General features: G+C 46.5%; 1 protein-coding gene across 1 annotated transcript in view; it reads left to right on the top strand.

Moving 5' to 3' along the window:
- Positions 1-23360: 23360 nt before the first annotated feature.
- Positions 23361-23692, top strand: part of Abcc1 (ATP binding cassette subfamily C member 1) — a 92578-nt gene continuing 92246 nt past the window's right edge. The window contains exon 1 of the mRNA XM_046437689.2: positions 23361-23463. Within this exon, the coding sequence (XP_046293645.1) occupies positions 23416-23463 (48 nt within the window). The 5' untranslated portion in view covers positions 23361-23415. The remainder of the gene's footprint in view (positions 23464-23692) is intronic.

Genomic DNA, 23692 nt, shown 5'->3' with positions numbered 1-23692 from the left:
TTTAATATTTATTTTTTAGTCTTGGGCGGACACAACATCTTTGTTGTATGTGGTGCTGAGGATCGAACCCGGGCGGCACGCATGCCAGGCGAGCGCGCTACTGCTTGAACCACATCCCTAGCCCAGATTTAAGATTTTAAGGTGTTAATTCTCGTTTCATCAATTTATAGATAAAATGTAATTCCAATTAAAACTTTACTTTTTCTTTTTTTAGAATTTGAGGATCTGATTCCAAAACTGGCATGGGAATGCAAGCAGCAAAAGTAGCCAAGAAACATTTGGAAAAGAAAGAGGGGGAAAAAAGAAGGAAGATTTGCTTTACTGAACATTAAAATTTACCATAAGATGGGACTATAGCTATTAGGATTTACATCATGCACAAGTAGTATTAAAAGGAGGTATATTGATAAGTTCAACTCAACTAAATTTAGAAACTGTTTTCATCAAATGAAACTTAAACAAAAAATAGGGTTTAAAAAAAAAACAGTATTCCAAGGAATCTCCACCATTTGACCCAGCTATCCCTCTCCTTGGTCTATACTCAAAGGACTTAAAAACAGCACACTATAGGGACACAGCCACATCCATGTTATAGCAGCACAATTCACAATAGCTACACTGTGGGACCAACCTAGATGCCCTTCAGTAGATGAATGGATAAAATATGCAGCATATACACACAATGGAATATTACTCAGCAATAAAAGAGAATAAAATCACGGCATTTGCAGGTAAATGGATGGAGTTGGAGAAGATAATGCTAAGTGAAGTTAGCTAATCCCCAAAAAACAAATGCTGAATGTTTTCTCTGATATAAGGAGGCTGATTCATAGTGGGGTAGGGAGGGGGAGCATGGGAGAGAAGATGAACTCTAGACAGGGCAGAGGGGTGGGAGGGGAAGGGAGAGGGCAGAGGGTTAGTAAGGATGGTGGAATGTGATGGACATCATTATCCAAGTCCATCTATGAAGACACAAATTGGTGTGAACATACTTTATATACAACCAGAGAGATGAAAAATTGTGCTCTATATTTGTAATAAGAATTATAATGCATTCTACTGTCATTTATTTTTAAAAAAAAATAATTAAGAAATTAAAGTAAATAAATTAAAAAGAAACAGAGTAGTGGAAGATATTTACAATGCATATGTGACAAAGCATTTGTACCTAGATCAAATAAAGAACTCCTTGAAATCATTAAGAAAAAATGGTCAGCTGACAGAAAAATGTCAAAAGACCTTAACATGCTTTTTCAAAAAGGAGAAAATTCATTTGGCCTGTTAACATATGAAAAAGTGCTCAACTTCACTTGTCGTCAGGAAATGCAAATTACCACCACAATGAGATACTACTGCACATTTTGCATATATTATACACTTCTTTTTATAAGTGCATGCTATGCTTTAACATGATTATGCATTTAAAAAGTTATACTATACATAAATTAATGTTTTTTTTCCAAAAAAAACAATTGAGTGAAAAGAAAGTCTCTGTCTCTATTTGGATTTCTCCCTCCAAATACCTCGTATTCACAGTGTCTGGTGAGTCCTTTTAGAGATAGTATACATGTTTGCAAGAGCATCTACAGTCACCTTTCTTCAGAGGGTTAATGACCTACTTACATGGGTTATGGTTTGACTGGGGAAGCAGAACAATTATGGGCCCTTGATACTTAATAAAAAGTAATGTATTATTGAGGTTTTAGTCAACTGTGGGGACATGTGGAGAAGTCTGTGGAAGACTGCTTCCTCTGTGCGTTAGACCATTTTCTGTTTCTTAAACGAAATGCCTGAGGCTTGGTCATGTATAAAGAAAAAAAAAAGTTATTCAGTTCATCAACGTTTTGGAGGCTGACACTTCAAGATTGGGTGGCTCCCGTTGTTTGGTCTCCGGTGAAGGCCTCATGGTGGATGACATCAAAAGGGTGGGCTTGGGTGCCAAAGAGATTGTATGGCAGGACAGGAAGCCAGAGGGATTCAGAGGCCAGGTTTACTCTTGGAAAACAACTTGCTGTGATGAGAACCCACTCAGTCTGCAAGGGGAGCGTCAGTCCCCTCCGTGACCTAATTACCTGTCGCAAGGCCTCACCGCTGAAAGTTCTACTACCCGAACAGCACCACGGTGAGGACCAAGCTTCCGGCCCATGATTCTTTGGGAGACACATTTAGGCCATTTGTACACCAGGTCGACCTCCGTGTGACATTGGGCTCACAGCTGTTGTGGGTCAGCCACCGCTGGGGCTCAGGGAGGGACACGCTAGGCAGGTTAGAGAGAAGACAACCTGGAACCCACATCTGGGGCTTGTTTGGATTCATTTTCTTGTTTTTCCTACGGTGTGTTGGAACCCGAGGTCTTGCACAGGCTAGGCAAGTGCCGTGCCTCTGAGCCACCTCCCCAGCCCTCCCATCTGTTTTTGATGTTATCTTTTCAAAATTACAGTTGTTCTAGGGTCTGTCTAGAATAATGGCTCATTGTGGTTTGCTAGAAATTTTCTCTCTCTCTCTCTTTTTTTCGTAACCTAGGACCTTTTACATTAAGTTACAACCACAGTCCTAGTTGGCTGAAATATTTTAGAGGAAGTTACAATAGCCATGACATAGTCATGTAGACACTTCAGTATGTGTCTCTTTAAAAAAAAAATCGTGCCTGTCAGTTCTGAAACTTTTCCTCATATGATTCTTTGATCCTCTTGTTTTTCTCCTATCATTTCCTTTGGGGACACCTCACATCTAAACCGTAACTCCTTCTATGGGGAGGTCAGGTGACTTAGCAGAATTGCATTGTGTCCTTCCCTGGGTCCTGGCTGATATATCGGAAGGTAGTGGTCAAAATAGTAAGTTGGCTCTTTCTTGTTTCTTTTATTTTCCTTGTTCTTGGTCTCCAGGTTTCTGTTGATGAGCACAGAGAAGGCCAGTCCCACCTGTCCTGAGTGGGAACAGTGGGTTTTAGTCACAGCTTTTGTAATTCTAGTCACCCTTTCCACTTAATTGGAGGCAGCATTATATTGGCAGTTGGTCTCTATCCTATCTGCCCTGTGGGTAATGGCTTCTTATTTTGAATGAACTTACTTTATCCCATTAGAAGTGTATTTCTGCAAAAATCTAACAGGCAGCTGTTAAAAAGCTTTACAAGGGGAACTGGGGTCGTGGCTCAGTGGTAGAGCACTCACCTACCACGTGTGAGGCACTGGGTTCGATCCTCAGCACTGTATAAAAATAAATAAATAAAATAAGGCATTGTGTTCATTACAACCAAAAATGTTTTTTTTTTTTCTTTTTTAATAAGAGAGCTAGGAGTTTATTTAAAAAAAAAAAAGATTTACAAGGGAAATACAAAACAGAATGAAGAAGAGCAAAAACATATTAGGTTTGTTTACTAGTTCTGAACCAAAACCCATGATTTTTTTTTTTGTAACATCACTCATATACCTTTGATATCTGTGTAGTGTCCAAAAAACATCCCAGAAGTAACTTGTTGTAACTTGTCAACCTGATCATACATAAAATATTTTACAAGTTCTATTTTTTTTTTTTTGATATTTTATTTTTTAGCTGCAGTTGGATGCAATACCTTTGTTTTATTTATTTATTTTTATGTGGTGCTGAGGATGGAACCCAGGGCCTCTACACGGTTGGTGAGCGCTCTAGTGCTGAGCCACAACCCCAGCGCCACAAGTTCTACTTCTTTTAAATACTTTTTTTTTTTACAACCTTTAAATACTTTTCATCACCCAAATCCTTACTTCGTTTTTCATGGTATCTCTCTCCATTTTGGAATCACAGTGATCTTTATGACAAAAAATGTATCCTTTTGAACAGAACTTGAAATGGGCTCAATTTCAGCCTACAGGGGGCCATCCTAACATGGAGTGGAAAGAGGAGAGGTTGGTGAGGCTGGCCTTCAGACGAACCTTAACGTGTTTGCCCCCTTTTAAAATATCATCCTGTTAGGAGAATAAGAAAACAAAGTTCCCATGTAAGGTTTTCTGAGTCTACTTAAGGAACAGTAGGCATAAAAGCATCATATCTAAGTATGAATCAAACAGATACGGATAAGAGAGCGCTTGATTTCCTTTTTTTTTGTGTGGAAAAAGTGGCAAAACATTTCCATATTTTACATTGCCAGGCTTTAAATCAATCAATCAGCATCTCCTTACTAACTTTCAAAAAGTATATTCAAATTCCCACCCCAGTGTAAAAAATAGCAGACCTCTCCATCGATGGCGTACCAATTACAGCTTATTTTTACCTATTTGCTGAAAATTTAAATGCTATTTTTAAATCCATGGTGGCACATGTCTGTAATCCCAGCAACTTGGCAGGGCAAGGCAGGATTGCAAGTTCAAGGACAGCCTCCACAACTTAGCAAGACTCTCTGTAAAACAGGGGCTGGGACATAGCTCAGTGGTAGAGGGCCCCTGGGTTCAAGCCCAGTACCTCAAAAACAAAACACAGAAATATATGAAAAGTTTTCTTATCTTTTTCACTTTTTCTTTTCTTCTCCTTCTTCTTTCTTGCTTTGTTTTGTTGATTGAACCCAGGTGCGTTCAACCACTGAGCTCCATCCACTGCCATATTGAGACAGGGCCTCCCTAAGTTGCTGAGGCTGGCCTTGAACTCGTGAGCCTCCTGCCTCAGTCTCTCGAGTTGCTGGGATTAAAGATGAGCCACCACATCTGGCTCACAGCCTGTCTTCCTTTTTTACATTTTTGGACTTTAGGGCATAAATCTCACTTTACCATATAAAATCGTTTTTTTTTTTTTCATCTAGAAACATTCTCCAAAAAATATGTCTCCACACTTAAAACCTCCTGCCATTTCTTTCCAACTGCTTGATAATTCTTTTCTGCCCTTTATCCTTCCTTATGTTACAATTCAAAACAATCCTTAAAAAATGTCTGAATTTAGACAAATCACTTCCTTTTCTTCAATAACGTAAAATACTTTATGCTTTCTGCAGGATTTTTAAAATCAAAACACAGCTTAAATTCTTTGTATTCTTTGTTATCTCTGGTAACATTATATTTGAATTTAATGCAGACACAGGAAAAAGGCCATCTTAAGTTGTTTCCCCCACATATCAACAACTTATGAAAATACATCAAATAATCCAAAATATGTTGCCTTTTATAAACCTTAAGAAGCCAACTGGTATTATATTTACCAACTGGTATTTTAGTACTCAACATACAAATGGCTCACATGTTTTCTTCAACAAGTACACTTTAAATAAATGTTTATCCAATTTATATCAAACCTTGTTTGCCCAACTTAATAACTATTTCTAAATTACCCATGAAACCAAAAAACATCACACCAGCATAATTAACATTTTAAGCTATTGTTTCCAATAGAAAACTCCTAAACGGGATGGACACTGAACTTTAAGCATCTTTCACAAAGGAAAAACATAGTCCCATCCGGTTAGCAACCGAGGCAAATTGATATGTGTGTTAATAATTTCAAAGCAACAGATTGGTATTAACTAATTTATCAAATATTTATTGAAGTCATGTGAACGAAAAGGCATTTTGGTTTTTTTATGTGTTTCTCAAGTTGACGAGCGCTCATTGCTGTGTAAGCCGATTTGGCACCGGGAAGACACAACACACAATATACACATGTGTACAAACACACATAAAATAGTCAGAAAGCAAAGATCTTATAGCTCTCATTTAGATTTAGCATTTTCAGTTTTCAAAAAGGTTAGACTGTTGGTATATTGACCATAGCCCTAAGCCAGCCTTATTCTCAAATCTGCACAAAGGTTTGACTTGGTTGAAACAAGGTAGAAAATCTAGACTATTCTCTGTCACTGGGAACTAGATTTTCTACCTTGTAGAGAAAGGCCCAGCAAAAGGTTGAAAGATGAGCTTTATGATGTAGATTTAGCATTTTTTTTCCTGACTCCAGAACTAATCAACCTCCATGTAACCAAGAGACCCCTACCAAGGGGAATTTCTTACGTAAAAAGTTAGGAAAATCATATTTTAGAGAACTATCGAGTGGATAAGTCCCTTTGACCTACCTGGTTTTTTAAAAATCAGAGGTAGCCCTTTGAGGACTAGGCCCACCCACCCTGAAAACGCCTCCTTTCAACTTTCCAAAGCTTTGTCAATTAGAATTTGGCCCAGTACCTGCTTGCCGCAGTCTGGCTGGGCACAAATGCCGCAGTCTGGCTGGGCACACAATCCGCAGTCTGGCTGGGCACACAATCACGAGCCACCACACAGCTTGTAGATTCAAACAGCAACTCTTTATTCCCCAACTCACACCAGCCGTCTACAATCACGTTCTGGGGAAATCCACGTTCTCTGCCCAAATCCACGTTCTCTGCCCAAATCCACGTTCTCTGCCCAAATCCACCTCCACTGGGCTTCTATCTCCAAAATATATTGTCTGAATCCCATGAGAACTCAAGGGGAACTCAGGCAGCAGGATACGCCCTATTCCCAGCAGGAATAATCTTAAACCTTAAACCTGGAACCTAAACTGGGAACGCCCTAAACACGATTATCTTAAAACCGGGAACACCCTAATCTGCCTTGGTCCTTGAGCAAGGTCACGTACATTCAATGTCACTGCAACATGGGGTACGCTGGCAAGGAAATTGTCATACCTACTTGGCTAATGGCTCCCAGCACCTGCTTTTAGAACTATTTCTTTTAGAGGCTCCTCCAGTGGCTGGAGCACAAGTCCATGTTAGGGCTCCTTGGATTTCTTCCCAGAGAGTCACCGATGGGCTAGATATCCCCTTTAACCAAAAAAGTAGAAAAGAAAGTATCTCATTAGACAGACAAAGGGAGAGAGAGGGACGGAGCTGGGTGAAAATGTTTGTATTACTGCACAGTAGTGGGGCTCATTTCGACATCATCACACATGCTCCCTATGTGATTTGCTCCGGGTCAGTCCCCAGTACTTCCTCTTTCCCTCCCCTTGTTCCTCTTCCTCTGTACTACTGGTATACCTTCTATTGATTGATTGATTTATTTATTTTTTAATCTGGTGCTTTATAGATGTACTTGAACGTGGAATCCACTGAGGTATATTCATACAGGTACCTAGGATTCTTTTGTCAGTTCCACTCTACAGTCTCTCCCATCTCTCCTCCCTCCCCTCAATAGAATGGGTCCCCCTTTCTATTTCTGTGGGCTCATACCCCACCCTTCCCCGGCACCTTATTTTGCTCTAGCTTCTGCATATGAGAGAAGACAAATCAACCCTTGACTTTCTGAGTCTTTTTGAAATTTCACCGAGCATGATGGTCTCCAGTTCCATCCATTTACCAACAAAGGCCATAATTGCATCCTTCTTTATGTCTCAGTGAGACACCATTGTGGATGCAGACCACCACATTCATCCATTCCTCTCTGGCTATTTTGAGTTGTGCTTGCTATAAACATGCATGTGCCTGTATCACTGGAGTAGACTGATTTTAATTCTTTTGGATAAATGCGGAGGAGTGGCATCGCTGGGTCATATGGCGGTCCTCTTCCTGGTCTTTGGAGGACTCTTCATGTTGCTTTCCAGAATGGTGGTTCTGATCTGCAGTCTCCTCAACCATGTATCAGTACCCTTCCCGCCATCACCATGCCCACTGGGATTTATCATTAGTAGGATTCTTTTTTTTTTTTTTAAGAAAGAGTGAGAGACAGAGAGAGAGAGAGAGAGAATTTTTTAACATTTATTTGCTGGAGTCCGGCTGCAGCAAAATAACGGGGGGGGGGGGGGGGGGGGCGGGGGACGAATAACTTGTGTACGTTGATACAGCAGGAGTGGGAGCCGTTTATTGTAGGACAGGAGGGGTATATATACATTCCACACAGCTTATCTAATTAACATAAACTAGATACAGCAGTCAACCAATAAGGAATCTCCACACTTAATGGCTCTCTGGCGTTACTTCACAAACCACTCCCTCTGGCATTTTGCCAGGCGCCATCCTGACTTGTTTACAGACTCTAACATTTATTTTTTAGTTTTTTGGCAGGCACAACATCTTTGTTTGTATGTGGTGCTGAGGATCGAACCCGGGTTGCACGCATGCCAGGCGAGCGCGCTACCGCTTGAGCCACATCCCCAGCCCTAGTAGGATTCTTGATCGTAGCCATTCTACTTAGGGCGAGACCAACCCTGATTGCCAAGGATATTGCATATTTTTTTGCATTGATTTATTGGCCATTTGTATTTCTTCTTCTGAGACATGTCTGTTTAGTTCTTTGGGCCATTTATTGATTGGGTGTTTTGTTTTATTGCTTTTGGTGTCGAGTTTTTTGGGTTCTTTATGTAGTCTGGATATCAATCCCCTGTTGGAGGAGTACTGGATGAAGATTTTCTCCCATCCTCTAGGCTTTCTTTTCGGGCTCTCTTAATTATTCCCTTTGTTGTGCAGAAGACTTTTTTTTTTTAATCTGATGCCATCCCACTGATTGATTCTTGGCTTTAATCCTTGAGCTTTAGGGGTCTTGTTAAGGAAGGCGTTGGAGTGTTTCTCCTGTGTTTTCTTCTAGCAGTTGAAAAGCTTCTGTTCCTAATTGCCAAGTCTTTGTTCCACTTTGAGTTTTGTGCAGGATGAGAGCGAGAGTTCTAACTTCATTCTTCTACATGTGGATATCCGGTTTTCCCAGCACCGTTTGTTAAAAGTCTGTCTTTTCTCCAACATATATTTTGGGCGACTTTGTCAAGAATGAGATGACTGTAACCGTGTGGGTTGGTCTCTGTGTCTTCTTCTCTATCCCACTGGTCTTCATGTCTATTTTTATGACAGTGTTGGTCGCTATGGCTCTATAGTACAATTGGTGATCAGATATTATGATTCCTCCAGCATTGCTATTCTTGCTCAAGTTACTTTGGCTCTTCTGGGTCTTTTATTCTTCCAAATGAGTTTTAGGACTGTTTTTTTGTTTACAGACTCTAACAGTTTTTCCTTTTTTATGTGAAAAAAATCCTACATGTCTTTTGATAGGGACTGCTTTGAGTCTGGGTAACACTTTATATTTTGGTAATAGAGCCATTCTGACCATATTAATTCTGCCTATCCAAGAACATGGGAGGGCTTTGCAAATTCTAAGGTCTTCTTCAATTTCTTTCTTCTGTGTTCTACAGTTTTTATTGTAGAGGTCTTTCACCTCCCTGGTTAGATTTAGTTCCAAGTATTCGCAAATGTTGATCATGTATCTCTGTTCAATCCGTTTATCAGCTCTAGATAAGGGTCTTCTGGTGGAGTTTTTTGAGTCTTCTAGATACAAGATAATGTCATCAGCAAACAGAGATAAATTGACTTCCTCTTTTTTCTCTTCCTATTCCTTTAATTTCTTTCTAGCCTGATTGCTCTGGGTAGGGTTTCAAGGACTGTGTTTAACAGGAGTGGAGAAAGTGGACATCCTTATCCTGCTTTTGATTTTAGAGGAAATACTTTCAGTTGTTCTTCATTCCGTAGGATGTCGACTCTGGGATTGTCATATCTGGCTTTTATAATATTGAAGCAAGTTCCTTCTTTCTCTAGTTTCTCCAGTATTTTTAACATGATGGGTGTTGGGTTTTGTCAAAGGCCTTTTCCATACCCTTGAAGATGATCATGTGCTTCTTGCCCTTAATTCAATTTATGTGGTGAATTATGTCTTTTGATGTGCGCATGTTGAACCAACGTTGCATCTCCAGAATGAAACCCACTTGATCCTGGTGTACTATCTTCTTCATGCAAATTTAATGCCTATTTGCTCATATTTTATTAAGAATTTTCGCTTCCATGTGCATCAGGGATATTGGCCTGCCGTTTTCTTTCCTGGGTATGTCCCTATCTGATTTTGGCATCAGGGTTATACTGACTTTATAGCCTGAATTTGTGTGAGTCTTCCCTCTTTTTTTCTATTTCATGGAATAATTTGAGGAAGACTGGTTAATTCTTCTTTAAAGTTCTGGTGGAACTTGGCTGAGAACGCATCTGGTCCTGGGCTTTCCTTTGCTGGAAGGCTTGTTGTTGTTGTTGTAGATGGACACAATACCTTTATTTTGTTTATTTTTATCCGGTGCTGAGGATAGAACAAAGTGCCTCACACATGATACTAGGCAAGTGCCCTACCATAGAGCTACCATCCCAGCCCTTTCTGGAAGACTTTTAATGGCTGCTTTAATCTCATTGCTAAATGTTGGTCTTTTCAGGTTTTCTATATCCTCCTGATTCAGTTTGGGTCCGTCCTATGTGTCTAGAAATTTGTCAATATCTTCTATAATTTCCATTTTATTAGTGTATACATTTTCAAACCGGTTTCTAACGATTCTCTGGATTTCAGAAGTATCTGGGGTGACATCTGACTTTTTCATCTCTAATTTTGCTAATTTGGGACTTCTCTCTTTTGGTGAGTTTGGCTAAGGGTTTATCAATTTCGTTTATCTCTTCAAAGAATCAACTCTTTGTCTCATTGGTCTTTTGCATTTTTTTTTTATTCTCAATTTTATGAATTTGGGCTCTGAAAGTCTTTCCCGTCTTCTACTAATTTTGAAATTAGTTGGTTCTCCCTTTTCTAGGGCCTTTAGGTACAACATTAGATTATCTATTGGGATCTCTCTGTTTTTACCATGTAAGCTACTCAATGATATAAACTTTCCCCTGAGAACAGCCTTTTGACTGTCCCAGAGATTTGGCTATGTCGCATCTCTGTTCAACAGAGTCATTTATTTCACACCTTGGATAGACCAGGTATTGGATCCCCACAGGGAGGGGACAAGGGAGTCACAGATGCTCACAAAATAGAGCACATGCCCAATTTAGAGTTTCAGAAACCAAAACAGAGCTGTCACAGACATCTATCACATGACACGGTGGGTAATAGAGGGTAGAGGACACAGCCGTGGGGAGGGTCATACAGTTGGCCGAGGCCGGGGCGGAATCTACCAACCATGGCCCACACCGAATCACGGGTCCAGGTGACGCCTGTCTTCCATGAGGCAGATCTGCGTCCACCTTCACTATGGCTTATCTCCCTCCCTAGGACCCTCGAAGGGGGAAGACTCATTTATTTCCCTTATTCTCAGTTGAATTTGTGAGTTAGCCTTTCAGTAACTGTCGAGGGAACCACACTTGAGTCACTGGTTTTAAAGGACAGTGGGGGTGGGGACCAGATAGATAGCTCTCTGTCCATTTTCCTTCCCATTTATAGAGCAAATCTACCTTCTCTAGTTTGGCCTAAGCTGTGGGTTACAGAAGAAATCAATTTTTCTTTTTCTTTACAATCTCTATCTTAAAACAAGTTCGATGGTTTATTATGCACCTGTGGGGTGAGGTCTCAGGGACAGACAGTGAGTGACCCAGGATCTGGTCATTTCATGCTTCTAGGGTTTTCTTGTGTTATTCTTGGAGGTGGGGGGTGGGAAGGAAAGGAAAGCCGGAATACTAAGTCTCTTGAAGTAGGCAGCGAGTCTCCACTGACGTCAGACGTTTAGGGCCGCCCTGTCCTGCCGATCTGCTTGTCTCAGGCATCCCTGCCCCGGGATGCAGCCGATTCTAAATGACTGGTGCCGGCTCAGACCTTCTGCAGATTATTGGTCAAAGGAGATTCCTCATCCCAGATAAGCAGATCCTGCTTCCGGGCATTCCTGTAAGTCTCAGAACCCCCTGTTCAGGCCAGGTTCAGTGGCACATACCTACAATTCCAGTTAATCAGGAGGCAAGTTCCAGGTGAGCCTCAGCAAAGCAGTGAGATCCTGTCTCAAAAAAAAAAAAATTAAAAGGGCTGTGGACATAGCTCAGTGGTAAGGCACCTTTGGGTTCAATCCTCAGTGACAAAACAAAAAACAAACAACTCTCTGTTTTGGGTCTTCAGAAAAAAAGAGAAGACTCATCGGTTATAAAAGAATATCCCTGATTCTTAAATGATTTTTGGTGCTCTGAGAAACTTGTAGTTTTAAAATAGCAAAAGCCACAAAGACCTTGTAGAGGGTTTTTAAGAGGATTTGGAAGCATCCTCGATAGAATAAAGTTATGTAGCCTTTAATAAAAGTCAATCTATCTACAGGTGGTGTCTTATTTTCAGTTACAGATTTAGGTCACTGTCTAAGCCTTTTTTTTTTTAGTATTTATTTTTTAGTTGTCATTGGACACAATCCCTTTATTTTTATGTGGTGCTGAGCGCTCTACCACAACCCCAGCCCATGTCTAAGTCTTATAACAACTTGAATTTAAGAGATTTTTTTTCCCCCCTCTTTGGTCTCAAACAAGTCCGGGAAGTGACTCACAAGTGGTTTACATTCTAGCTGGATTGAGATAGCAGGTCTTTACAACGACATAGATCAGGCAGATGGCCGAGAAATCTACAGGTAACCCTGGGATTGAAGTGTCAGAGGCAAAGAGAAGGATTTTGCAGAATACTGAGCTCCTTGGTGGTTTTAGAGTCTAAGACTCTTACCAGATCCCAAGGACAGCATTGACCATCACTTTATTGCCACCTGAATCTACGTGGCTCGGGGATTCCCCAGCCACTCACAAAAGGAACCCTTGGCAAACAGTTGGACGGAGTTCATGCTCTTCAAGTGAAGGAGGCAGAGGAAGGGAGATTGGGAATATGGGCGCTTCCATAGAGTAAGGCATAGCAAGGCAGAAAGACGAGCATCTGGCAAACTTGCTGAAGTGGGTGCTTCCACGAGGGCCCCATGTTGGACGCTGAGAAAAGATGTCACCAAGCTGGGTGTGGTGTGCACACCGGTAATCCCAGTGACTCAGGAGGCTAAATCAGCAGGAATGCAAATTTGAGGCCAGCCTCAGCAACATAGGGAGACCTGATCAAAATTTTTTAAAAAAGAAAGAAAGAAAGGGCTGGGGGGGACATAGCTCAGTGGTACAGCACCCCTATATTCATCTCCCAGGACCAAAGTAAATAAGTAAGTAAGTAAATAAATAAATAAATAAATAAATAAATAAAATGAGAGAGAGAGAGAAAGAAATGTCATCAGAGGAGTCCCCAGAGACGGGGTGTGCTTTGGCTCAAGACAAGTGGGGTCCTGTGTGCATGTGATGGAAAAGAATTTGAGCCTGTGCCAATCAGAGACAGAGGGGAAGATTATTTAGGAAAGCAGATCCACATTCAAGGGCAAATGTGTGTGAGTGGGGAGAGAGAGGAGAGTCGCCTTTGGGGGCGACTGCACATTTTCTGGGAGAAATTCAAGGGAGAAGGGGGGCCCTCTTTAGGGCAAGAAGCATCCACCCCTTGGTTTGGGCTGATCATATTTATAGAGGGACTGTAGCCAGGGGCTGAAATAGAGGTGGAATCAGAGCACCGTTGCACAACTTCTCCTTGAACTTTCACGGCGCCCTGGTATCTTGGTACTTCCTGTGGCCAAGAATGAGGACCCAGGACGGGGCTGCTCCTCGTGGCTGGTTTTGCATTACAAAGTTTCAAGGGCAGCCTTTCCAAAAGTTCATGGGGGGCTTCTCTTTTGAGATTCGCTATGTCTTTCTTTTCTGCATCCCCACATTCCTGTCTCAGGGAGGCTGAGGCAGGAAGATCTCAAGTTGGAGGCCAGCCTGGACCAAAATAAAATAAAAGCGAGATCCTGTCTCAAGATAAAATAAAAAGGGGCTGGGGACATAGTTCAGTGGTGGAGCGTTTGCCTGGCATCACTAACCCAAACCTCTTGGCCGGAGGCACCTGTTTTGGGAGCACAGGTTACTACCTGAATCCGGTGAGCCTTAAGATCTAAAGGTCACAGAAAATGCCACGTGGGGGGGGGGCTGATCTCCATTAAAAGATGCACTTAACAGGAGACAACCCAGTGCTGCAGGATGTGACCCCTTCTTGTGAGAAGGCAAAAGCAGGATCAGACAAGCAGAGTGAAAGTCACCAGGCAGTTCTTCAGAAGGGGATGTGACGCCCAGATAAAGCCAGCCTCAGAGGGAACCGGAAACGATATTTGTCAGAAGGATCCTTGCCAGGGCAAGGTACCAGGGTGACCCCTTCTTGGGCCAACCGCTGCTGCTTTCTGACTCACTGAGAAAGTATGTTCCCTAAAATGGTAGATGGTCGGAAAATGGGCAGTTGAAGATAAGATCAGGCCCCAGGGGTCAGCACCGGGAAACGTCCCAGCCGCCCCCCTCAGGCTGAGGCAGGAGATTGCAAGTTCAAGGCCAGCCTGGGCAACTCAGCGAGGCCCTGGCTCAAAACGAAAATGAAAACGGGGTGTAGCTCAGCGGCAGAGCCCTCCTGGTTTAACTCCCTGGTACCACAAGATGAATCGAGTGATATCTAATGAAGAGCTGGGGACACAGCTCAGCGGTGAGAGGCTTGCTCAGCATGGGGAGGACCCGGGTTCCATTCCCAGCTCCACACACTCACAATCAAAATAAATAAAATTATATCAAATAAAACCAAGCCAACAGACAAGGAGGGAGGCTACCACCCACCAGCGGGAAGGGCCGGGTCGCCCTGTGCTCCCGACCAAGCCCCATCACACTCCCAGCAGTGCGGGGCTGGGGGCTGACCCCAGGGACCACGGATGGATACTGCCCATGGGAGACGTCCACTGGAACTGCTCCTGCCTGGGCGGATGGCCAGCCACCCCCACGGGGAGCACTTTAGGCCACGCAGGAAGGTGTGGGGAAATCCTGCCCCTCCATCCCCAAGAGGAGGGGGAGGAACCCGCAGCTGGTGGTGGCCGAGCTCCCACGGAGGCCACTGCCACCAAAGAGCAGGGTCAAGCTAATGAAGGCCTCAAGGCTCTGGGTTCCAGTCCTTCCCCTTCAGAGTGAGACGACCTTCAGCAAAAGGTCTCTTTGGTATCGTCTTCCGAAAAGGTGTCTTTCCCTGTGTTGTTCGGAACCCGGTGATGTACAGGATAACTCATGTTGCCATCAGGGGCCTCCAGGCCTTGACATCCACCCTGAAAAACAAAAATGCAAGCGGTCGGTACGTGTGTCCCACATGAATCTGGAAGGTGGCCGCTGCCCTTGACTTCTGTTTTCTCCGATTCCCCGGAATCTTTGCCACTCTGACACACGTGCTGAATATTCTCAGCAACTCCAAATCGGGATCCAGGAACGTCTCGCGTGTGTGAGCTGATTTATCCTGGTTCACTGTATCCCCGTTAGGAGAGTCTATTCCTCTTTGGGAAGAGAAATAAAAAGCAAAAATATCTTCCTTTAAAAATGCTGCAGTGGGGTCATACTAATAGAGTTAGATTTCTTTTCTTTTTTTTTTTTTCGGTATCAGGGATTAAACCTCGAGGTGCTTAACCACTGAGCCACATCCCCAGCCCTTTTAAAAATATTTTATTTAGAGACAGAATCTCACTGAGTTGCTTAGGACCTCACTAAGTTGCTGAGGCTGGCTTTGGACTCGCAATCCTCCTGCCTCAGCCTCCAGAGCGGCCGGGATCACAAGTGTGCGCCACTGTGCCCGGCCTGGTCTGCATTTCTCAAAAACCCAGCTCATCCTTGGGTGTATGAGAAAGTCTTCACTCAGGAGACAGCTTGGTGTCCGCGTCGCATGGCGCTCTAGGTTTTCTGTGATTCGAAGGTGGGCTCTTGGATTGCTCCGTTCCCAGCTCCTTTGGGAGTGAGAGGAAGGAAAGGTGGTTTCTGCCATCTGAGAGCCCTCCTGGGGAGGGGGAGGGCTGTGGTCACAGGGGCTTTCCATCTGGGCAGAGAGCTTGGGACCTGATATTTGACAGAACAGCGGCCAAGCGAGGAAACAGTGAGAGCAAAGAAGTCAATGAAGAGGGAACGTGATTTTCAAAATGCATAATACATAAAAAAACAAACGCACCTCTCCCCCAACAAATAGAATCCTATCAGGACAAATGAAATCTCTCCCTCTTTCTTGGAGGATCTAAGTCACTTGGACACCCAGAAACTGCTTAGAACTCCAGCCCTGGTGCAGAACTTCCATTTGTCGAACTTCTTGTTTCCAGGGGCCGAGAGCTCTGGGCCTCTGACCCCCTGTACCCACGGTCCTGCTTCACCTGAGTCTGCCCTGCCCCTGGCCCTCCTCCCAATCCCACGCTGACCAGACTCTTCTCCGTGATGGTGAGGCATTCACAGTTGCTCTGGGGTGAATCGTATTGAGTGATAAACCCAGGTCACTCTGACCCCAGGTCTGTCCCTGGCATTCTTTTCTGGTTGGGCTGAAACAATAAGTTATTTATTGATTGATTTCGGTGTTGGGATGGAGCCCAGGGCCTCTCCAACGCTAGGTGAGATCTCTACCACGGGGCCACACTCCCAGCCCAACGCTGTGTTTTCTTCTGGTATCGGGGATGGAACCCAAGATCCTTAACCATTGGACCATATCCTGCACCCCTGTTTTGTATTTTATGTAGAGACAGGGTTCTCACTGAGTTGCTTAGCGCCTTGCTAAGTTTCTGAGGCTGGCTTTGAACTCGTGATCCTCCTGCCTCAGCCTCCCCAGCCGCTGGGATGACAGGCGTGTGCCTCCACTCCCGGCTCGTAGGTCCTCTTTGTCTTGTTCACGGAGGGTTCAGGAATCCTGCGCTTTGCCTTCCTCTCTGCTTTTAGAGCCAGATCCGGACATGCATCCCTGGCCCCGGCCTTCCTTTGTCACGGCCCAATGCCCATTTGAGCGTTCATTCCTGGATTCATTCACTCAGCTTCGTGAGGACCTAGCCCTGGGCATGTGGGGACCCGGCAGAGTTTGAGGGCCAAGGTCTCGGAGACCCCCTTGGAGTCTCTCTGTGTCTCACACCTGCGTGGGGTCTGTCTGCAAATCCTACTGGTCTCCAAGCCAACTGAGAATCAGACACCTCCAGCCACCATGGCTCCGGGCTGGTCCCCATGCACGCTCTTAGGATCCTTGGCATTAGCTGCAGCCTCTGCTTAGGCTGTCCTCCTGCACAGCCACGTGACCCTCACCCCATTGCCTATAGGCCACCTCCTCAGACAGGTCCTCCCTGGTCACCCAGTGCCAAGTACCTTCCTCCCCACCCCGGCCCCCAGACCCCCTTCCCTCCTTAACGTTTCCTTCCTGCATTTGATTATTCTAATTTGACATTCAGTTTTGTATGTATTTATCTTGTGACTGTGTTAATCCGTTTCTCTTTCTCACTAGAGTTTCAGCTCCAAGGTGTGGGGATTTTAGCATTTTTGTTCATTGAGGTGCCTGGAGCACCTAGGTCAAGGGTCAGCACACTTTCCCTGCCAAGAGCCGGAGAGTAAATCTTTTAGGTTTTTGCATGCCACACAGTCTCTCTGTTGCAACCACTCAACTCTGCCATTGTGGTGTGAAAGCAGCCATAAAAAAATACCTAAAAAGATGGGCGTGTCTGGGTTCCAATAAAACTTTATTGATTCCCTAACTCCTGCCTGGAACATTGCCTGACCCCCCCCAATTAATATTTGTTGGTTGAATTCTTGAAGGCAGATGTGTTAGTCAGCTTTCCATCTCTGTGACAAAATACCAGAGAGAATCGACTGAAGAGACAGAAGGTTTATTTTGGCTCATGGTTTCAGAGGCTTCAGTCCATAGTCACTAGGCCCTATTGCTTTGGGTCTTTGGTGAGGGAGTACATCATGGTGGGAGAGGTCTGTTAACCCCACAGTGTCCAGGAAGGAGAGAGAGAGGATTGCGGGGGGGTGGGGTGGGGGGGAGAGGGAGAGGGAGAGGAAGGGGCACAGGTCCCAATATCGCTTTCCAGGGCAGGCACACCCCCAGAGACCTCAATCCCTTCCACTAGGCCCCATCCACTAAAGTCTCCACCACTTCCCAATAGTGTCATCACTGGGCCAAGCCTTCAACACAGGCCTTGGGGGGACATTCAGGATCCATATTATAGCAGGAGACAGGGTCACTATAGAAGCAGAGACAGGCTGATGACGCAATTTCAGACAGTGTTTGGTACAAACAAGAAAATACAGCAGGGGTCAAGACAGGGGATGGTGGCTGCTGTGCATGGGCTAACAAGGGACCCCCCTCCCCCGGAGGTGGCATTGAGCTGAAGCAGGACTGGCTCCCTGAAGACTGGGAGCACAGGGTCCCAGGCAGAGGGACAGCAGAGGAGAAGATTTGGAGTGGGGACAAGCTTGGTGCACGTTCAGGAACAGAAAGCCACCCACATGGCCGCCACACACACACACACCCTGCGTGAGGAGCAGAGGCCAGGTCACAGAGAGTCCGGGGGGGATGATTTTGGTAACCATTCCATTTTGGTCCCTTTTATTATCATTATTTTTAAAATCATTTTAATTGTGGTAAAATATGCAGAACACAAATTTACCATTTTAACCACTTTTAAGCTGTGGGTCTGTGATCCTGAGCACACTCCCTGTGCTGGGTGGCCCCTGCCACCACCCATCCCCAGGACCTTCCCACCATCCCAGCGATAGGTCGTCACTCCACACCGCCCCTCCTCCAGCCCCCGGAGACCCCAGCCTTGCTCCTAACAGTAGGTCCAGCCGAGGAACCTCACATCAGGGGACTCAGGTAATGTCTGTCCTTTGGTGCCAGGCTCATTTGGATCAGAGCTAGGTCCCCAAGGTTCATCCCCATTGTAGCAGAGTCCATGATTTGTTTATCTAGTCACCCATCTGGGGACACTTGGGTGGCTTCCCCTTTTGACGTTGTGACTAATGCTGATATAAGCACAGGGGTGCAGCCATCTGAGTCCTTTCACGGGCTCGGGGAGTGTCCCCAGGAGAGGAAACTGCTGAATCACTTCCAGTGGGATTGTCCACGCAGGGCCCCGGGAGGCCACCAGGGCCTGGCTGTAAGAGTAGGGTCCCTGGGGCTGCCCTGAGGGTCCCTGATTACAGTGGGGAGGGGAGGGAGAGGAGGAGACCCTGCAGAAGCCCGGCGCAGGGGTCAGGGTGGGAGATGGCATTAGCTGGAAGCCTCCAGTCTGGCCTGGGGAGGCCACATGGAGCAGACAGATAAACAAATGGTCTTAGGAACAGAAAGAAGGGCAGGAGGTGTAAGTGGAGACGGGGTGGTAGGATTACAGGAAGAGGAAGACAAAGAAAAAGGATTTCTCCGGCATCATTTTGATGCTGTTTACCTGATTCTCAGTCAACCATGCTGTGGGTGCTCAGAATTGTAATCCCAGGTGACTCTGTGGTCAGTGGCTGGGTTTGGCACCCCTGAGCCTCTTGGGCGAAGGTGTTGATTAGGACACAGGCACCCCAGAGCGGGGGAAGGGGCTTCGAGGGTCGGGGTCTGACACTGCCGCTGAGTGTTGGTGGCTGAGCTGAGGACAGCAGAGCTTTTTCTCTGCAGAATCCCAGTTGAGGGATTTGAGACAAGTGGCCGGCCCCTGATCCCCTGGTTTCTGTGCCTGGAAAATGGTAATTATTAGTTGGGTCGATCATTCACTTCCTCCTCCTCCTCCTCCTTCCTTTGTTCGGGCAGTGCTGGGGATGGAACCCAGGGCCTCACGTGTGCCAGGCAAGCACTCGGTCCCCAAGCCACCTCCCCAGCTCCTCTTCCTTCAGGGGAGGGCAGGGACCTGTGTTTTGTTTACTACTGCGTCTACAGCAACGAACCCAGTACCCAACATTCGCAGGCCTGCGATACATACGTTCACCATACTCATTTTTTTAAATAAAAAAGTTAATCAAAGCCAGGTGTAGTGGCGCACACGGGCTGAGGCAGCCGGATGGCAAATCTAAGGCCGGCAAGGCAATTTCGTGAGACTCTGTCTCGAAATAAAATTCAAACAAAGGACTGGGATGTAGCTCTGAAGCCAGATTTAAAGTTAGGTAGTCAGTGTAGTTAGGTAAATCGGGTCTAATGCCGAGTGAAATCTAAAATGGAGGCCATGCTGGCAATGATTCTGGGAAACTCAGGACAACTCAAGGAATGTTAATGAAGTCCGAAAAGGCCCTAGGCCAAAGTCCACCTCAAAGAAATGTTAATGAACAGCCCCCAGCAAAAAGGTGCTGACTCAGAAGTCCTTCCTGACCAGATTACTTCTTTGGCCCACCTGTGTCCCACCCCTCGGGCCTTCCAACCTACATCCCATCACCAAAACTATAAAAAGGGGAAACAACCTCACTTCCACGGATTCCACCTCTTGGGTCCCCTTCTTCCTCCGGGAGAAGTCTTTTCTGCTGTCCTTTAATAAACTTCTAATTTCTACTCTGACCTTGCCTCGGCGTGCTTCTTTGGTGTTATTCTTCAACATTGGGGAAGCAAGAACTCGTCACCAGTCAACAGCGGTAACAGCTCTGTGGGGGAGTGCTTGCCTAGAACCCACGAGGCCCCGGGTTCCATCCCCAGCACCCCATAAACACACACACAAAAATTGATCAAGGTATAACTTTTACAGAGCAAAGTACAACCTTAAGGGTCAGACTCAAAGCATTCTATTCATTTTTTTATGACATTTTCTGTGATTGAACCCAGAGTCTTACGTGTGCCTGGCAAGTGCTTTTCTGCTGAGCTACACCCCCAGATTTTTTTTTTTTTTTAATTTTGAGACAAGGTCTTAAACTGGCCTCAAACTTTTGAATCTCCTGCCTCAGCCTCCCAAGTAGCTGGGATTCCAGGTGTGTGCCACTGCACCTGGCTGTAGTCATGTTTTCTTTTTCTTTTTTGTGATGCAGGGGATTGAATGCAGGGTCACTCTACCACATAGCCACCTCCCCAGCTCTTTTTATCATTTAAAGACAGGGCCTCGCTCAGTTGCAGAGGCTGGCCTTGAACTTGCGATCCTCCTGCCTCAGCCTCCTGAGTCACTGGGATTATAGATGTCAGCCACCTTCCCCAGCTCAATGCATTTAAAAATACTTAGGAGTAAATTAAAAAAAAATATGTATATGTGTGTATATAGATATATATATTAAAAACCATGTGGGCTGGGTTGTGACTCAGTGGTAGAGGGCTCGCCTAGCACACTGAGGCTCTGAGTTTGATCCTCAGCACCATATAAACATAAGTAAATAAAATAGAGGAATTGTGTCCATCTAAAATTAAAAAAAGAAAAAAAAGGAACTATGTAATTACTACCAGATCAAGTGATGGGCCAGCTCTATCTCCTTAGCAGGGTCTCTTGCACCCTTCCCCCCCCCCCCACATCCCCAATGACAACCATCACTCTGACATGTTACTTTTGCCTGTTCTCGAACATCATCTGAACGTTATTGTGAGATATGTGCTTTCTCCCATCTGCCTGCTCTTGCTCCATATTAGGCTTTGGAGATTCACACACACTCCTGCTGGAACATTTTTTTTTGTGGACGTGTTTGGGTGGACATAAGCACTCTCCAGGAGAGGACGGACGGACGGAAACTGCTGTGTCACCCTGTAGTTGCACATTTAGCTTCGGTAGAAATTGCACAGATTTTATTCCAAAGGAGTTGACTTTGCGTGTCTGTGATGACTAATGGAGTGGAAGGGATTCCCATATTGCCCAATCGAAAAAAAAAAAAAACGTATTGAAAGAATGAATGAATACAGAGGATGAGAACGGAAACAAATCCAGCTTCGCCGCTTGTCCTGCCTAAAACCCATTCCTAGCTCCCTATTGCCCCCCCAGGCTAGTGGCCAACAGGATCCTGCATGCTGTGGACCCTCCCACCTGTCCCAGGCTGAACCCTTCCCTGTCCCTCTCTGGGGCTCCTGTCACGCCAGTGGTGCTTGAGCTCCTTTGGTCTTGGTCACGGAACACAATCCCAGACTCATTTCTTGAACTTAGCTCCAAAACCCTTTCCTCCGGGAAGTCTTCCTGATTTCCACCCCTAGCACGCCAGGGCTCCTTCAGGCTCGGTTAGGTTCACTTCTTCCTAGCTCTTAACCACGGTTGTAAATACGATTTCTTTACCCGATTATTTGACTAACATATCTGTTGCTTTATGTAATACTCCAAACATAACCAAGACACAACTCTTTAAGTTCTTTAAGAGTTTGAAAGGTTCCTAACCAAACACCAGGCATACCGGGGCGGGATGGCACATGCCTGTAATTCCAGAGACTCTAGAGGCTAAGACAGAGGGATCATAGGTTAGAGGCCAGCCTCAGCAACTCTAGTGAGACCACATCTCAAAATGAAAGTAAATAAATAAAAATGAGAATAAATAAATAAACTCAGTGGTAAGGTGCCCCCGAGTGTCATCCCCAGCACCCAAACCAAAATAAGACACCAGGCATTTACTAGATGGTCAATAAATAGATGCTGACTGTATACAGGTTGAAGTAACAGCACAGGGAGGATTGTCACCAGCAAGTCATTATTTCTTAGGAAACTCACTCTGAGGGGGACCTGGGTCAATACAAAACTCCACAGAAACCCCATCTCCTTTCTCCCTCCCCTCCCCAGATCCTTTAGGGGGTCCCAAGTACAAACATGGTTCCTGTTTCACTGGCTGCAGCTGTTATGTGTGTGTCCTAGAAACTGTGCAGGGGGCAGGGGAGGGGAAGGGCTTTGCTGGAATCACAGGACGCCCACCTCCCAGGCCCCACCCTCAGCTCCTCTGACTGTGGCTGCCTGGGGACTGGGGCAGTTCGGAGGGGACATGGCAGAATGTGACCATGATCCATTTCCCCCTCCCCAACCCGACCCCCTCAGTTACAAGGTGCGTTTTAGTCACTTCCCTGACAAACTACTCCGCCTCCCTGGGCCTCAGTCTGCTCGTCTGCAAAATGGGGACACTTCATAGGCCCCACCCCATGGGCTGTAGTGTGAGTGACAGTGACTTCAGGTGAATTGCTGAGCACAGGCCTTGGGCAGCTCCCTGTGAATGTCTGCTAGTTATTATCACATCCTTAGACCTCAGTTTTATTATCTCCGGGATGAAGATAAACAACCCTGTTATTTCCTGGGTGGAATTCAGAGTGTTGCAAGGCAGGTGTGCTTCACCCACAGGTGGGGGGCCACAGGTGTTTGCAATGGAGATCAGTGTCCTGGGGCCAACTTTCACTGCTTGCTGACTGGGTGACCTTGAGCAAGTCACTTCGCCGCCCCCCCTCCCCCCAGCCTCAGTTTCCCCACTAGGAAGGGGTAGGTGGACGGGAGTCTGCACTTCCTGCTGCCCGTCTTGCGGCCAGCTGGCCCGCTCAGCTCCTGCGGGCTGAGAACCAGGTGACCCTGGCAAAGCCACCGGGCACCTGGTTCTCTTCCTGCACCGAGGGGAAGTGGTAACGGCGAGGGTCGAATCAGGACGCAGCCGGCGGCTCCGCTGGCCCCGGGCTCGCACACGTGACCCCCGGTTTCCATGACGGTCCTCGCGGCGCGCGGGGCGGGCGTGGCTGGCGCCGGGGTCCGGCCGCGCTGCCCACGCGCGCGCCGGGGGAGCGGGCGCCGGGGCGGGCGGGGCGCGCGGGCGAGGCGCACGGGGCGGGGCGCCGCTCGCATCCCGGTGACGCGGGCCAACCCGGCGGCGTTGCGGCTCCGCTGGCTCCTGCGCCGCCGCCCTCCGCCGCCGCCGCCGCCGCCAGCCGGGCCCGTCCGCGCCCGCCCGGTGCCCGCGCCGCCGCCCGCATGGCGCTCCGCGGCTTCTGCAGCGCCGACGGCTCCGACCCGCTCTGGGTACGTGCTGGGCCTCCGCGCGCGGGAGGAGGACGAAGGGACGACCAGGAGGGGCCGGCGCGGCGGGCGGGGCCGGGCCCGGGACGCGCGGCCCGCGGTCCCCAGTCCCCAGCCCCGCGCCCGCCGCCCCGGGCCCCCCGCGGGGTGAACTCGGGCCGCCCGGCGCCAGGCACGGGCTCCGCGGGGAGCTGGGCGGCCGAGCAGGGGGCCTCCCCGCGCGGGGCGCCCC

This window comes from Marmota monax, unplaced genomic scaffold (genome assembly GCF_021218885.2).
Source record: "Marmota monax isolate L192 unplaced genomic scaffold, Marmota_monax_Labrador192_F-V1.1 WCK01_AAM20220418_F8-fsc00035, whole genome shotgun sequence".
NCBI classification, from domain to species: domain Eukaryota; kingdom Metazoa; phylum Chordata; class Mammalia; order Rodentia; family Sciuridae; genus Marmota; species Marmota monax.
The sequence above is the reverse complement of the archived record's forward strand: the minus strand, read 5'-3'. Positions and strand labels throughout refer to the sequence as shown.